The 17,598-nt window shown below is 33.7% G+C and overlaps 1 protein-coding gene across 1 annotated transcript in view; it reads left to right on the top strand.

Moving 5' to 3' along the window:
• The first annotated feature begins 2,267 nt into the window (after positions 1-2,267).
• The window catches only part of LOC129221468 (alpha-tocopherol transfer protein-like), a 29,564-nt gene continuing 14,233 nt past the window's right edge, over positions 2,268-17,598 (top strand). The window contains exons 1-3 of the mRNA XM_054855948.1: positions 2,268-2,398; positions 14,274-14,420; positions 16,419-16,658. Of these exons, the coding sequence (XP_054711923.1) occupies positions 14,294-14,420; positions 16,419-16,658 (367 nt within the window). The 5' untranslated portion in view covers positions 2,268-2,398; positions 14,274-14,293. The remainder of the gene's footprint in view (positions 2,399-14,273; positions 14,421-16,418; positions 16,659-17,598) is intronic.

The raw sequence follows: 17,598 nt of genomic DNA, 5'->3' as shown, positions 1-17,598 counted from the left end.
TCAGATTATATTTATATTTGTTTTGAATATATCTTAAAAGTTATTACTGTAACTCCTCGTTACATCGCGCCTCGTTATATCACTGATTCGGATATATCGTGCTTTTCCTTTGTCTCCCAAAAAAATATATATATTTAATTTAAAAATGTTACTTTTTATTTAAACTCGGCGTAATTTTTTAAAAAAATATTTCTCATCAAATATATTTTCTACTTTGTTCAATCTAAAAAGAAAAACAAAACTGGCATGATTTCCATCTACTTAGTTCGTTACAGATTCAGCTGCAACTTTCGATTCATATTCCACAATAAACCAACAAAAATATTTTTGTTTATTTTTTTAAAAGAAAAAATAGTAGACTAATATCTTTTCGATTTTACGAAAAAAGAAAAAAAAAAGAAAAAAAAAAAAACATCCTAGTTCGATACTAAATTAAAGTTTTTTGTTATGGCACATTAAATTTTACGTTAATACGGCAAAATTGCGTTACTTTTTATGACCTCGGATATATCGCGGTTTCGGATATATAGCGCTTCTTTGTTGTCTCCCGACAAGCGCGATATAACGAGGGGTTACTGTACTTCTTCCTTCTTCACGATTTTAATTTAGTTGCTAAAATGAATTTAATTTTATTAATTTAACAAAAAAAATCAAGTTTAAATATCAATATTTTTTCAAAAACCAAGGGGGGGGGGGAGGGGGGCAAGTGTACCCACGATCTGACCCACTCACATTTTCAAGGCACGAGCCGCTACTGATAGGGGGTGTTCTGGACTCTAGGGGAAAAAAAGTTTTTTTGAACTACCCTACTGTACAAATGTGTGGGAACCAGGGCTGTGGAGTATATTTTCCGTCGCGTGTGGCCAAAGTTATACATTTTCACTCTACACTCCAGGGTCCCCCGTACCTACCACAACACATGACTTAACCTGTCGAAAGGGCCCTGAAGACAGCACTGTTTTTCGATCCAGACTGGAAGCCGAGCAAACTCCAATCCAGCACACGCAGAGGTATTGGTTTGGACCGGTAACTTGGGACGACTTTGACCATGAACATGTTTAAAGGGTCCATAGTCACCATTGATGGGGCCGTGGTGGCCTGGTCGGTAAGGCATAGGACTTTTGATCGGAGAATTTTCAGCTCGCAAATTCACCGATACCTAAATTTTCACCGAAATAAGTGCTTTTACAGTACTTAAAGAAATATGTAACGCGATTTTTTTGTTCGAAATTATTTCGTCTGTACTTACTCTTTTTAAATTATTAAAATCACACTTAATGGTACAGTAAAAAATTTTTTGGCCGAAATGTATAACTTAATCGTAGGGGGCATATTTACCCTTATATTGTGTAACAAAATGCATGAAAGCGAGTAATGTAAAGTGAATCCGGTAAATGCTGTTAATGAAAAAAGCAGGAAACTAATCCTCTATCTTTACTAATAATAAAGCTGAAAGTCTGTACCTCTGGATCACTGGATTTCTGTCTGTTACGCGCTTAACGCCTAGACCGTTCGTTCAATTTTCCTGAAGTTAGGCACAAAATGAGTTCATAGCATAGGAGGGAGCACCTCGATGCGATTTTTCAAAAATTCGATTTTGTTCTTTTTCTGTTCCAATTTTACGAATAATTTTTCGAGCAAATTATCATAACATAGACGAGCAAATTACGATAACGTGGGCGAGCAAATTGGGGAGAAATTCATCATCCATTATTTGTAAATATACAGGCGAACCAAATGACCTTTTCATTTTCTACTACGGGCAAAGCCGCGTGGGTACCGCTCGTTTGAAATAAAGCGTGTGTTCAAAGCAAGACCTACATTTCTTCTCTGAAGAATTAGGGACAGGGACTTCGATATAAGCATTCTCTAATGCTGATAAAGGCTACAAGTATTTCAAAAAAAAAGCAACCCGTTAGCTATCACACAGTTGAAAGTGATATTTTTGTTTTTAACTCTTTGATTATCTGATAAAACGGGGAGAAAAAATGAAATCCGCCAAACAGCAAAAACATTTCGGCTAATCAGCAGAAAACGAAAATGATAAGCGACCTTGGCTGCCTTATTTATTTAATAACAAAATGTGACAGGGACGGGTTTTTTGCCATTTCATCGAAATCGATCGCTGAAAATTTGCAAAAACATTATCAAGGAAAACTTAAATTGGCGGTGAGAAATATGTGACAAGCAAGTTCGTTTCTTCTTTGCTAATTGTGTGTGTTTTCCTCATTTGGAATTGCTAAGGATATTTCCTTTCGGTGTGACGGGGAAGTTTTAGTTTGAACGAATGTGATCGAAGTTGGAATGTTTTTAAAAGTAATCGGTGGTGTAGTATCAGACTCTTTATTTCAATAGCTATGACTAATTTTGAGCAGCTGTCGATATTTTAAAGGATAAGGTAAGTGTTTTGAAGGCTCGTACTGTATCCTACATTCCACTAGCGCAGTGAGAAATACCTTCTGGTGGGGTTTTGATTTTAAAAAAACAGCTTCTGGAGAGGTTTTTTTTTATATAGAAAATACTTTTTTAAGGGTTTTTTTTAAATCCAAAATACCTTCTGAAAATGTTTTTGATTAAAAAATCTTTTGAAAGGGTTTTTTTTTTTTTTTGATCAAAACAGCCCTTACATGTACTGAACAGGAATTACTGTATTGTGTAGATACTACTGCACCAGAATTTGCATTCATGTTTAAAAAAATGCCTCTGGGGGGGGGGGGGGGTATCACTCCCAAAACTCCCCCTTCGCTGCGATACTGCTACCTTTGTTTTATAATTGAGTTGTTTCCTTCAGTCAAAAGTACTACTTTTATTAACTGAAATGGATAGAATAAGCAAAAAAACATGGAGTTAGAAAAAAATTTTATTTCCCAAAAAGTTAATAGTTATTTTTTTTATGTCCGATTTAGGAAATAAGTCGTGGTCTTTATGACGTTACAAGTAACGTACTTTGGCGCGATACTCCTTTGGCGTTTGTCTACATTGTTAAAAAAGAAGGTTGCCATTAAACAGTAATAATAATAGCAATCCTAATGAGAATTCTGATTAAAGGCTTTTCTGAAGCAAACATGAAATTCATTACTATCATTGTCTTGTAATATTTTAAACTTTCTGATGCCAATAATTATCTTTATCTGACGCTAAAATGTTATGCTCTGCGCTAATATCATCAGTGAATGGCATTTCATCACTTGTGACGTCATGAGCAGAAGCGAAAAAAAAAAAAAGTTAAATCTGCTCACCGATTAAAAAATATATTTTTTTTAATATTAAAATTTGTCCAATTACTTAAAAAATGGTTGAATATCATGTTTTTAACCATGTTCTTTCAGAAAAAAATATTTTTAAAATTTCGAAAAGGATCCAATTGTTTGAACTATTGACTCAAACTGATTTAGTGTATTTTGTTTAAATAAAGAAAGTTGATTTTTAAAGCAAATTTTATATGGTAATACATACACTTAAAAAAAGTCCGGAAACGTTTCTGACTACTGCAAAAGCATTCATTTTCACAAGACTTGACTTTTCGCGGTTTTCAAAAATCCGTAGTAATCGCGAAAATTTAAGCCTCGCGAAATATTTCAACTACATAATTATTTTTCGGTTCGTATAGAATTAATGAAATTTTGAGCTCGCAAAATCACCGATATCCTCATTTTCACGAAAACTACTGTCAGCGAAAAGAAGTATTTTTACAGTATATGGGATAACTACGGTGTATGTAATTTACAAAAATGTTTTTGAGTATTTCTGGGAAACCTTTTTCTGTAATTTTCAAAAACGTTTCCGAGTGGGTTAGCTACTTCTTCGTGACTCTAAAAAAAATTCCTTGTTTCAGAAACCTTTTTCTGAATTATTCAGATACGTTTTGGATTATTTCAGGGAAAATTCTCAAAAACATTTTTGAAATTTACATGCACCGTAGCTGCCCCATACATTCAAAAACGTTAGTGATTTTTTTCACTGTCGGACCTTCAGCGATCTTTTCGTTTAGCCCAATATTGGTACACAAAATGCCTAACAACAGGGGTGCTCACCCCCCAAGTTCAATGCCACAATTCCCCCCCCCCTTTTTAAAATTTTTAGCTTTCTTTTTTATTTTATTTGTTTTTTTTAAACATTTTTTATTTATTTATTTACCTATTTACTTAGTTTTAATTATTATTATTATTTTATTAGAAAAGTTCTTTGCTGGGCCAACACATACGCACACACACACAAATTTAAATGAAATAAAATATAAAAAGAATAAAATAAAAAAATATAGATTATTTAAATTAAAAGCAAATCAGTACATAAATTTCAATAAATGAATTAAAAAAATTTAAACACCCTCCCCCAATGATTTTGATGGAGCAACTTGCGCCATAATCCCTCCCCCCCCTCTGTGGGGTTTTTTGTTGCAACTGCAACAAAACCCCTGCCTAACAAAAAGCTGATATTCAAATAATGGAGTCGTTTCAAGATTTTTAAAAGTATTTTTTCCTGAAAGAGCATACTTAAAAACGTAGGATGTGATCATTTTTAAAATATTTTTTTTAAGTTTAATATTTTTAAAAAATTACTTTAATTGGTGCGCTTTCATTGTTTACATTTCTTGCCGATGACATCACAAATGATGAAATGCCATTCTGTGTTGCCATTCACAGAGAAAAATATTTAATTCGCATCTTCACTCACGTGTATTGGCAACGATAGGGTTGATAGCAAGCGTAGAGCGCAATGTTAATTCGCTTGTTGATTATCATAACGTGGAATCGCAGTACAAAGATGCGCCAAAGAGCATCATTTGTGACGTCATCAAGACCACGCCTTGTTTGAAAAATCGGACATTTTCAAAAAATTAATTAAAAAATAACTGTTGGGGAAAATGAAAGAATTTTCTGGGTCCATGTTATTTTATTTTTTTTTTTTTTTTTGCTTATTCTATCAATTTCGGTGACTAAAAGTACTACTTTTGAATAAAGGAAACAATCCCATTACTAGGAAGAAAAAATCGTCTGCTTGTTTGCATAAAGCAAAAAGTAAATATCGAAATGTAAAAAAAGTACACGTATAAAATATTATTTTATTATTGTGAATAGGAAATAATGTCTTTATTAAGGTAGCTATTCCTTCCCTACTTAAGGATTGATGCCTTTCCCCTAAATCTTAGAAAAACATTATTTATTCCCAGGTGTTCAAATAGTCTTATTGACACTAATATTTCTTGACCATGGTGGGAAGTTGTTTTGCCCAGCCATATTATGTAACACCATACACTAACACCGTATTACCCCGCATTATCCGCACTTAGACCCGCATGCCGCGAAATTCGGGGGTCACCAGATTTTCAACAACTCCTGGTTTTTTCCGGCATGCCGGAAAAATCGAGGATGGGGGAAAAAAATTAATTTGAATTTTGTCATCTTGAATTTAAATTATGTTTTTCGCAATCACGAGTGTGTGTGTGTATGTAGGCATGTGTGTTTGTGTGTGTGGGGGGTATGTGTGTTTCTGTGTAGGGGGTATGTGCATGTGTGTGTAGGCATGTGTGTTTGTGTCTGTGTGCAGGTATGAGTGTATGGGTAGTTGTGTGTATGTGTGTGGGGAGGGAATGTGTATGTGTGTTGAGGTATATGTGTTTGTGTTTGTGTGCAGGCATGAGTGTGATGAGTGTGTGGGTAGTTGTGTATAGGTGTGTGTGTGCATGTGTAGGTGTCTGTATGTATGTATGTGTTTGAGTGTGTGTTTGTGTGTGTATGTGTTTGTGTATGTGTGTAGGTGTATGTATTTGTGTGTGAATGTGTGTGTGTAGTTGTATATGTATGCGCATGTGTGTAGCATATAGACGCAACCTCGAGACGGCTTTCGCTATAGGAGCAGCATCGTGAGGAGCCGGTCGACGGTGATGCTGCAGAGGGTGATGGTGGGAAAATAAAATCATAGGAACGCCAAAAACAGTCAAGTGAGAACAATAAGCAATCGTGATTGCTCAAAAATTACTATAAAAAATATGTGTTAAGCTTAAAATTGAATATAAGTTCTTGATACATATCTTAGTAGTATTAATAAATAGTTTAATTTTGTAAAACTATCTACTAACAATTTCAATTGTTATTTAACAAGAAAAATGTAGTTTAGTAACGAATAATTTTATAAAAATCAAATTAAATATAAGTAAGCAAACATTTAAGCACTAAGTTATAGCTAATAAGCCTGTGCTTAAGAATTTAACATAGCTATTATATAAATAAAAACTAACCTTACCTCTCTAAAAGGAAAACAATTTATTTAAAAAAAAAATGAACAAATCGTAGCAACGATAATTGCTTCTGAGTCCATTAGTATAGTATAAAATGAAGTCTTCAAAAAGCGACTGTGTGTTTGAACTCGCAAAACTCGAGAACTACCCGGCCGATTTTGCTGAAATTTTCAGTTTGTTCCTTTAAGTCCTGAGAAGGTATACAGAACAGTTCGAAAACAATTCGATGAATAGTTCTTATTTTATTCCAATTTAGGCCAAATTTTCATGTACATTCCCGAATATGGGGGTGAAAAATTACTCATAAATAATAATATTATATATTGTTGGAAAGGGAAGAATTTTCCGCGTTCTACGCAATTTGTTACAATGCTCTAACTTAATTGCGGTGGGAGTTTTTTACGTTTTTAGCTCGAATTTTTTTAGGCTTAGATGAAATTTAGGCACTACTTTCTTCATAAATACATCAATAAAAAGTGAAGAAATCGTCCCACAGTATTCTTTTTTGACAGCATTGGATAGAGCTGCTTTTTCACTCCAGATCTAACTCGACCTAAGGTCGAAAGTTTAACTTTCGATCTCCATTAGAAAAAAGTTGCAAGCGAATTAAATGAAGTTCAAAAATCTGTTCTCTGTTCAAGTTTTTAACCATTTTATTTTGCGTTTCCACGGTAACGCTTTTTGAATCCATTGTTTATTTCCATCTTTCTCATTTTCAATTCTTAAACGTATTGTGTTTCCATGGTTACGCCTTTTAAATCCATCTTTCTCATTTTATTTTAATTCCTTAAAAGTATTTTAGTATATGTCGTCATTGTTTGGCGAGAAAATTTTGCATGATGTTTTTTTTTTCTTTCATTTAATCCTGGTTATTGAAGATACTTCACTTGACGCAATGGTTTTTTTCAAAGTAGACCGGGCAAAGTCGGGCAACGCAGCTAGTTGGCAGATAATTAAATCCATTAATAATGACCTACCATAAATAACAAGCACATATTATATGCATTACCCATTTTTTTGAAAGAAGGTTACTTTCGGGACATATTTATATTTTTCTTCACAGTGGTTTGCTTTCTGATTGGAACTGAATGGGGATGTTTACTTTTGTTTCGTTGCAAAATAAACTTCGAATTATCCGGCATGCCGGAAAATTAGAATCTCCCGGCACGCTGGTCAACCTCGCTTTTTTCCGGCATGCCGGATAATGCGGGGTAATATGGTAATAAGAGTAGACCGAGCAATGGCAACCCTTTTGCTGCTCATAAACTAAACCATGTGACTGGTGTGTATCATAGCAACGGCGGGCGTTGAAGACGTCTTCCATATCATCGTTACCATCGCAACAGAGACGGTAATGATATCATTGTAGCAAGGCTTTACTTGATACGCGTCTTATCAGGCTCAGTCATTTCCACAAAAGTTGTATGAAATCAATTAATCAAACAAAAAACCCCGTCAGACTCCAGCGACATCTGTTGGATTTTGTAGCAACTTTTAACTATAAACATCACATAAGTTTATTTTTAAATTGACTATTCAACAAAATTGAGTTCAAAAGTGTTCGAGTTAATTTAAAAGAGAATTTATTTCTTTCAAAGAAAAGTGTTTGAAAAGATATTTTCTAAAAAAAGTGAAAAAATATGAAACTTTCCTTTCAAGAAATATTAAATTTTAAAACCAAATCACATGAATATAAGCCGAGGAAGAAGTTTATCTAATACTAATTAAGTCAATGTAAAATTCTGTTAATGAAAAAAATTGTGTGATAAAATATTCCAATTTTTTGCAATGAAGCATTTTCAAAATTATTTGAGTAATGTTAATACAAACTTTCAACTAGTATGTTGTGGCCATCACGAAACTTTCTTCTATATTTTTCTTTTTTTATCTGATCCCTCCCCATGCTTGACGAGGAAGCAATATTCCCAATGAAAACAAAATTACACATGCAAAAACTTGACGACCATCCCAATGTCTGAATTATTGCAAAAGCAAAGCAAAGAGCGAAAATTGAAAGTTATTTTAAAAGCCTTGCTTGAATTAATTACAAATATTTTATTTGTTAACAAACATAAGATGGCAACAGTTAAAAATTTTAAATCATTGAGATAATATTTCCTATCATTTCCATACAATTAAAATCACGAGAAATACGCAGACGACAATCTTTTACGATTTATCTTTCTTATTGTTGCATTAATAAAACTATTTTTATTCGCAAAAAAAAAAAAAAAAATCAACACCTCTTGGAGCGATCGGCGTCAAAATAGAACCAAAGCCTGTTTACATATGGATTCACATATATTCCAAATTTCAACCAGAACGTAGCATTACTTCTTGAGATAGGGCACTCAAAATGGAAAAAAAGAACGGGTGATTGCGCTACCCCCTTTTTAGCTGTTGACACAAAAATAAAATCAGTTCTTATACCCACTAAGGGCTACTTGCCGATAAATTTTTCTTTCATTCCGTTCATTATTTCTTGAGATACAGCAGTCACAATTGACGACAAAAAACGTTCTATAGCTCAACCCCCGTTTGAGTTATTGACACCAAAATTACATCAGCATCTGTTCCTGTTAATACCAACATATGGATCAAATTTTGTTTGATTCCGCCAGTAACTTCCTGAGGAATAGCAAGCACGCGTAACTCGAAAAACGTCCCATTGCTCCACCCCCCTTGGAGGAATTCGCGCCAAAAACTAATGGGCACAAGTTCACATAGGGGCACATATGTGTACTAAATTTCGTTCGATTTCATGCGGTAGTTTTTGTTGTAGAGCGGCCAAAAAAACTGGTCACACACAGACGTGACACACATACATACACACACACATACACACACACATACATACATACACACACACACACACACACAGACAGACATTTTCCAAAAATGGTCGAAATGGACTCAGCACACCTCAAAACGTTCGAATCCGTCAAAATTCGAAATTCGAAAATTTGCACGAATCCAATACTTTCTTCTATATATTAGATATAGAAGAAAGTAAAAATCACGGGAAATACGCAGACGACAATCTATTACGATTTATCTTTCTTATTGTTGCATTAATAAAGCTATTTTTATTCAAAAAAAAAAAAAAATCAACACCTCTTGGAGCGATTGACGTCAAAATTGAACCAAAGCCTGTTTACATATGGATTCACATACATTCCAAATTTCAACCAGAACGTAGCATTACTTCTTGAGATAGGGCACTCACAATGGAAAAAAAGAACGGGCGATTGCGCTACCCCCTTTTTAGCTGTTGACACCAAAATAAAATCAGCTCTTATACCCACTAAGGACTACTTGCCGATAAATTTTTCTTTCATTCCGTTCATTATTTCTTGAGATACAGCAGTCACAATTGACGACGGAAAACGTCCTATAGCTCAACCCCCGTTTGAGTTATTGGCACCAAAATTGAATCAGCACCTGTTCCTGTTACTGGTAACATATGGACCAAATTTTGTTTGATTCCGCCAGTTACTTCCTGAGGAATAGCAATCACGCGTAACTCAAAAAACGTCCCATTGTTCCACCCCCCTTGGAGGAATTCGCGCCAAAAACCAATGGGCACAAGTTCACATAGAGGCACATATGTGTACCAAATTTCGTTCGATTTCATGCGGTAGTTTTTGCTGTAGAGCGGCCACAAAAAACTGGTCACACACAGACGTGACACACACACACACACACACACACACACACAGACAGACAGACATTTTCCAAAAATAGTCGAAATGGACTCAGCACACCTCAAAACGTTCGAATCCGTCAAAATTCGAAATTCGAAAATTTGCACGAATCCAATACTTTCTTCTATATATTAGATATAGAAGAAAGTAATAAATATAACTAGTATGTTGTGGCCATCACGAAACTTTCTTCTATATTTTTCTTTTTTTTTCTGATCCCTCCCCATGCTTGACGAGGAAGCAATATTCCCAACAAACACAAAATTACACATGCAAAAACTTGACTACCATCCCAATGTCTGAATTATTTTAAAAGCAAAGCAAAAGAGCGAAAACTGAAAGTTATTTTAAAAGCCTTGCTTGAATGAATTACAAATATTTTATTTGTTAACAAACATAAGATGGCAACAGTTAAAAATTTTAAATCATTGAGATAATATTTCCTACCATTTCCATACAATTAAAATCACGAGAAATACGCAGACGACAATCTATTACGATTTATCTTTCTTATTGTTGCATTAATAAAAATATTTTTATTCGCAAAAAAAAAAAAAAAATCAACACCTCTTGGAGCGATTGGCGTCAAAATAGAACCAAAGCCTGTTTACATATGGATTCACATATATTCCAAATTTCAACCAGAACGTAGCATTACTTCTTGAGATAGGGCACTCAAAATGGAAAAAAAGAACGGGTGATTGCGCTACCCCCTTTTTAGCTGTTGACACAAAAATAAAATCAGTTTTTATACCCACTAAGGGCTACTTGCCGATAAATTTTTCTTTCATTCCGTTCATTATTTCTTGAGATACAGCAGTCACAATTGACGACAAAAAACGTTCTATAGCTCAACCCCCGTTTGAGTTATTGACACCAAAATTGAATCAGCACCTGTTCCTGTTAGTACCAACATATGGACCAAATTTTGTTTGATTCCGCCAGTAACTTCCTGAGGAATAGCAAGCACGCGTAACTCGAAAAACGTCCCATTGCTCCACCCCCCTTGGAGGAATTCGCGCCAAAAACTAATGGGCACAAGTTCACATAGGGGCACATATGTGTACCAAATTTCGTTCGATTTCATGCGGTAGTTTTTGTTGTAGAGCGGCCACAAAAAACTGGTCACACACAGACGTGACACACATACATACACACACACACACACACACACACACACACACACATACATACACACACAGACAGACAGACATTTTCCAAAAATAGTCGAAATGGACTCAGCACACCTCAAAACGTTCGAATCCGTCAAAATTCGAAATTCGAAAATTTGCACGAATCCAATACTTTCTTCTATATATTAGATATAGAAGAAAGTAAAAAGGAGTTGGTGATATTGAATATTGATCATTTTACATTTATTGCAATTTATACATTAAATAACAATTTCAAATGAGCTTAAAAAGAAGTTTGTTGTTTGAAAACGTATGTGAAAATATTTTGGTTATACTGTTTAATTTTTCGGGACAGGGGGGGGGGAATTTCTGCTTTCAATAAGTAAAAAAAAATCATTGAAAATTTGGTTCTGACTTAAATTATGTGCAATATTGTAAAATTAAGCATTACATCTTATGCATGAAACCATACTGTCTATTTAACGTATGAACTACACTCAATAAATTGTATCAACAAAAAGTTTTTCTATTTTTTTTTAAACTTTTACTATGCAAGAATTAATTACATCTGTTTCATCAAGCGCAATTGATAAATATATTTATCAGTTACAACAGAAAACAAATTAAAAGTAGCGATTGTTTCTCATAGTTTTTACCGACGAGGCAACGCCGGGTATTTTTGCTAGTTCATAAATATATATATGGAAACATTCAAAAAGCTTTTAGTACTTTTTTTTCTTACTTTAAAGTTGAATTCAAAATTAGTTATTTTTTAAAAGACATATTCTGAAAATGGTGAATAACTCAGTTTAATATTTATTTTTTTCACATTTTAGAACTAATAAAATGATTAAAACATGCTTAGAGATACTTTTATTTGAAAGAAAAATATGCAGAAAACATATCAAATAAAATTTTAGCCATGAAACTGATCGTTAGTATCGATCAATATGCATTACAATTTATATCATTAAGGAAGTACGTTGCATGCTAAAGAACAAAAATTTAAATCATTTAAAAGCACACTGAAACAATAATGAATACACGAGGAAAAACATGCCAATAAAAATTTCAAAAAATGAAAAGATGGCAGCTTTTCATTATAAACCTACTTTTATAAACCTACTAGCATTTAGAAAAATCATAATAAAAGTTCTCTGCATTTTTTTTGGGGGGGGGGGGGGTGGGGGGGAACAACTTTTGCTTAATTAAAAAATAAATAAGTAAAAATATTAATAACAATTAAAACACATTAATAAAACTGTAAAAACGTAAACGGTATTCAAATTCTTACACATTATGAGGAAATTTAATGGGGAATAATTTCATCATATAAATAAATTAGGCCACTAAAAACATGAAAAGTTCCACAAACTTTCAAATTATTTGCTAAAAAATAAATTGAAAAAAAGCTATTCAGTAACATAAAAAGTGACATTAAAATAAAAATTTGTTGGAAAATTAAATTAAGTTATTTAAGAGCTAAGTAATCCGCCAAATCTAAATTAAACAGTATCAAGAAGCAACCACGTTACTGTAATGTGTAATCCAGCCAAAGATCAATTAAAGTGTAAAATAATTTGCCAAATAAATGAATCAATTAATTAAAAAACAATAAAAGTTCCATCAAAATATTAGAAGAACAAACATTGACGGCAGCAATTTCAGCAATAGAAAAAGTTTTCGCCAATCTCGCATGTTCGGCGCCGATATTATTCCTCCACGATTTGAATGTAAATATTAAATGGTAAGAAAAATAATGCTGCCAAATTGTTAAATTTTGTGTCGCCAAAAGATTACATATATGTGCGTCACGATGCATTTCAAATCTTGGCGATTATTTTTCATTTTATTTTTTGTCTCCGTATTTGGTTTTTTGGTTTCAATAAAATAAAGCTTTATTGTTGTCAATCATAGTTTGTTTAGCGGATTTTTTTACATGTTATTGAAATATTGTTTTTAATGTCGTTTCGTAGCTTGATTCATTTACTGGGAGGATTATTTTAAATTTTAATAAATATATGTGTAATAAAACTATATTTAATAAAAATTTGAACACCTTTCATTTATCTAATTTATTTATTTGTCGAAACAAAATGTTATTGTCTTTATTGTTGATTTTTAATCAAAAGAAAATGAAATAATTCGCCAAATAAAACTAGTTGGACTGTGCGTTAATCAGGCCCTGCGTAATCCCTAAAAATGCAAATAGTATTTATTCACTTTTATTCAATAAGACATAATGTGCTTCAGGGATGAATTCGTACATTTTGCCAGAAGTGAACGCCAATGGGAAATAGTTGAATCCTGAATTGGGACCAGATGTACCTGAAAAGGGGATTTATTTTCCCTGAAAAACAGATCTGGTACGCCGTTCTGGCATCAGTTCACCCTGTACTACACATCGGTTAACCGTATCAATGAAACTTTACGTTAAAGACTGAAAAAGCATCACTTTTTGCGGCAGAAATAATACGTTAACTAATGTAAACAAAGGATTTTCTGGTTATACTACAGCGCTCTCTTACGGGCAAGTCGGCGCCTTTGATCTTTTGAGTAATGACTGAGCCTGATAAGACGCGCATCAAGTAAAACCTTGATTGTAGGTAAAAAATCATGTTTAATGAAGTTTTTTTTTTTTTTTTTTTTGATCAAAACAACCCTTTTATATGCATACTGCTTATTACCAAAATGTTTTACCTTTATTTTACGAGAAGAGTCATACTATTGCTTGCGGATGTTCAATTGCATATGTCTTATTATCTGTCTTCACAACTTGAGAGATGAACAAATAATTGTCTATTAAGTGATCTATTAAGTGTTTTTTTTTTCTGAAAAAAAAAATGTTGAAGATGAACTGGTTAGGATTCATTTTAATGTTTAGTTATATGTTAGTTTCATTAAGAAATTTAAAAAAAAAATGACTGCTTTTAACCAAAATGTTTTACCTTTATTTTACAAATAGAGACGTACGATTGCTTGCGGATCTTAAATTGCATATCTATCTTCGCTACTTGTGAGATGAACAAATAATTGTATTTGATTTATTAAGTTTTTTTTTTTTATTAAAAAAAGAAAATCTGTTGAAGATGGACTGGAGGATTCATTTTAATCTTTAGTTACAATTTATGCTTATTAAGGAGTAAAAAAAAATTTAAAGTTTTTTCTGTTAATAGTCAAAAACTGTTTTAACAGGAAAAACCTGAGGCTTTGAGATGAACTGCTTGCCTCTTCTGTGCGATACTATTCCAGAAGACCTCCAATTGAAGCTCAGAAGAGAACTGAACGAAACAGAAGAAAATGTTTCGAAGGGTCTACACAGCCTCAGGGAATTCTTAAAAAGTAAGATCCATCATTTTATAACACTAAATCTGATTTTATTCACTATGTCATTGAGAGAATCACTGACGTAGTAAATATTCTTATTCTTCATTATTCACGTTACGTGATAAATCTAATATAGTTAAAAACTGAGCGTATGTATCTATGTATGTATCTAATCTATGTTCGAGTTACTTCTCCCAAACGTCAGTGAACTGACCGTCGAACCAGGTATCGATAGATTCGTAATTTTCCCGCCTTTATGTTTGGTTGTTTTACATAATTCTCCGATAATAATTAGCGGAGACATCAATAAATAACTATTAATTTTAATACTTCGATTTCTACATAAAATCCCTATTTTTTGAAGGTTTTAATCCATTCAAATTATTATTCAGTGCTTCATCCCAACTTTCCGCAACAATGATTTATTAAAATTTAAAGCCTGAGGAAAATTATTGAGACGAAAGATCTGTTGCCATTTTCGTTTCTCGGATATGAACAAGTAAAATATTTTAAAGTCTTTTCCTGCAATCGAGAGACGCAAAATATTTATGGTTATTTTCCGCAATCTGCCGCAAAATTTCCCTGTTTTATTTATTTATTTATTTTTTGTTCAAGCCTGAGTGTTCAACACGCGTCACTTGACATAACTTTTATTTTCGAGGTAGACCGTGCAAAGCCAGGCGACGCAGCTACTGTGATAATAAATGCTGAAACTGGTCTCTCAATGATTACTTCTTTGAACGATTTCTTTTAAAAATAGCATAAAAATAGTCTGTTTTTGCAAGCAAAAAAAAAAAAATTTTTGCGGGTCGAACAAGAAAAATTGGAAAATGGATCAAATAAATCATCCACGTCTAGAGCGGTTTTTTTTTTTTTTCGTTTCTTCTCAACACAATCTTTTTATACTGTCACAGCAAAGTACAGTAGGCGCCGCATAATGTGATCACGGTTAATGTTATCATTCGCTTAATGTTATCAGAATCACGAAGTTCCGGAACACTTGTATGTTAACACACGTTAAAAAAGTCGGATATTGTAATCAGCGTCTTCGTTTATTGTTATCACTCTTTCATAAACTTTCAATTTTTTCCCCGTTTTTGTTCCTCAATTGACAGAACATGATAGGCAAACCCTGACGAGACTAACTTTCTGTGTAGCATTTTGTGATTTTCAATAGCAGTTCAAAATTTTTCTAGGAATGAAGCTACAGAAAGTTCGTCCCCCCCTCCCCAGTGACCACAGACTCCCCCTAAGAAAACTTTCTTTTGCACCTAAAAAAATTCAGTCGCTGGACCTGGCATTGATGTAGGACCTCCATTGTTGCCATTGCTTTGTAAACTATTTAAGAATTGTGTCGAGATTGAAAACAAAGCGAAGTTAAATTAAAATTTAAACAACAAGCAAAACCATGCTGGAAAAGATGGAAAAGCTGAATGTGCTTTGAAACTGGTTTACGAATGTCAGGGAAAACAATCATATTTTACTTCAACTATTACTATGTAGTAATTAAAAATTGCATAATTTAGCTTTAACTTTTTACAATTCAGATATTTCCATTCTGTTAATTTAATAATTTATAATTTGAAAGTGCGTTTAGTTGAGTCACTGTTATTTTAATTTGAGGTTGCCGAAATAAATGCACCTTAATTGAAAAAAAAAATCATTATTTTATGTCTCCTGTATTCTTTTCGGTTATTGTTATCAGTCGGTTATTGTTATCAAACATTTCAGGAAGTGTTAATTGCTTAGCCAAGCAATTAACACTCCCTGAAATATATAATAACCCATCGTAAACACCAAAAAAGTGTTTAAAGAAAGCTCTATGTACCCAATAGGATGTCTACTGAAAGCCCAAGATCTTGCGAGGGGGGGGGGGGCTTACTCTTGCAGCATTATTGAGTTTCATTTTCTTTTATGATTTTACATTTTATTACTGTTGTAATAATTGTTAAAATTATGTGTGCATATATTTCCATTCTTCGTTTTAACGCAAAAGTTTTGCCGCTTTAACAGGAGAAGAGATTCCATCGAGGACAGACGACGACTTCCTGCTGTGCTTCCTGCGCGCGCAGAAGTTCAACGCGAAGAGAAGTGAAGAGAAGCTCAAGCGATATTGCCGCATGAGACAGACTCTGCACGACTTCTTCGAGGACATCGACGTTGCCAAGATGGAGGCAGTCTTGGACAGTCAAATAGTCGGGTTCTTGCCCTACAGGGACAAGAAGGGAAGGGCGGTACTGTTCTCGAGGGGATGTAAGTAATGAATTTTGTTAATTGTTCTGGAGGAGGTTATCAATTCGTCGCTTTTTTTACTTCCTTTTTCAAAAAACGAAGTATTGTATTCGCGAAAAAATTTTCACTCAAAAATCGGCCTTAATTTCCATTTTTCTCACCCCCGAATGAATGTTTAGTTTTTTTTCCGACCCGATCACACGTGGATATATGCCTAGGAACGTACAGACACGCGAAATATCCATTTTGACGACTGATTTTTTTTGAGTTTTTTTTCCGACCCGATCACACGTGGATATATGCCTAGGAACGTACAGACACGCGAAACATCCATTTTGACGACTACCGGAGTTAATTACAACGAATTTTCTCGTGACGTCTGTATGTACGTGCATATGTATCTCACATAACTCAAAAACGGTATGTCCTAGAAAGTTGAAATTTGGTACGTAATACCAAATTCCTAGTGGGGTCTAGTTGTGCACCTTCCTCTTTGGTTACATTCGGATGTTCCTAAGGGGGTCTTTTGCCCCTTGTTGGGGGGAAACCATTGTTAATTTTGATGTAAACTCAAGTTGTGTTATAATTTGTCGGACATTTGACGGTATATCGCCAGTCTTTTGGTCGCCAAGTTTTGTTGCCAACTTGGCGACAAATTTGGCGATTTTTTTTTTAAATTTGGTTTCCATTGGTCCACTGTTGGTGATATTTAGAGAGTAAAAAATTGAATCACATTAAAATGGGGAAATGACATTAAATTGGAGTAAAAGGAAGTCATGTGATGCACACATCAGCTTGTTTCTTTTGGCTCCTTCCACATTTTTCACTTGATGTGCATTTGTAGTTGATTCCAAAATGGCGTAAAATTGTTAACAGCGTTGATTTTCCCACAACTTTTCTAGTCTTTAGTTGGACATGCTGCCCTCTCTGAATGAGAGTCTGTGGCGGTCTGATCGGTAAG

This window comes from Uloborus diversus, chromosome 4, assembly GCF_026930045.1.
Source record: "Uloborus diversus isolate 005 chromosome 4, Udiv.v.3.1, whole genome shotgun sequence".
Classification (NCBI taxonomy): domain Eukaryota; kingdom Metazoa; phylum Arthropoda; class Arachnida; order Araneae; family Uloboridae; genus Uloborus; species Uloborus diversus.
The sequence above is the reverse complement of the archived record's forward strand: the minus strand, read 5'-3'. Positions and strand labels throughout refer to the sequence as shown.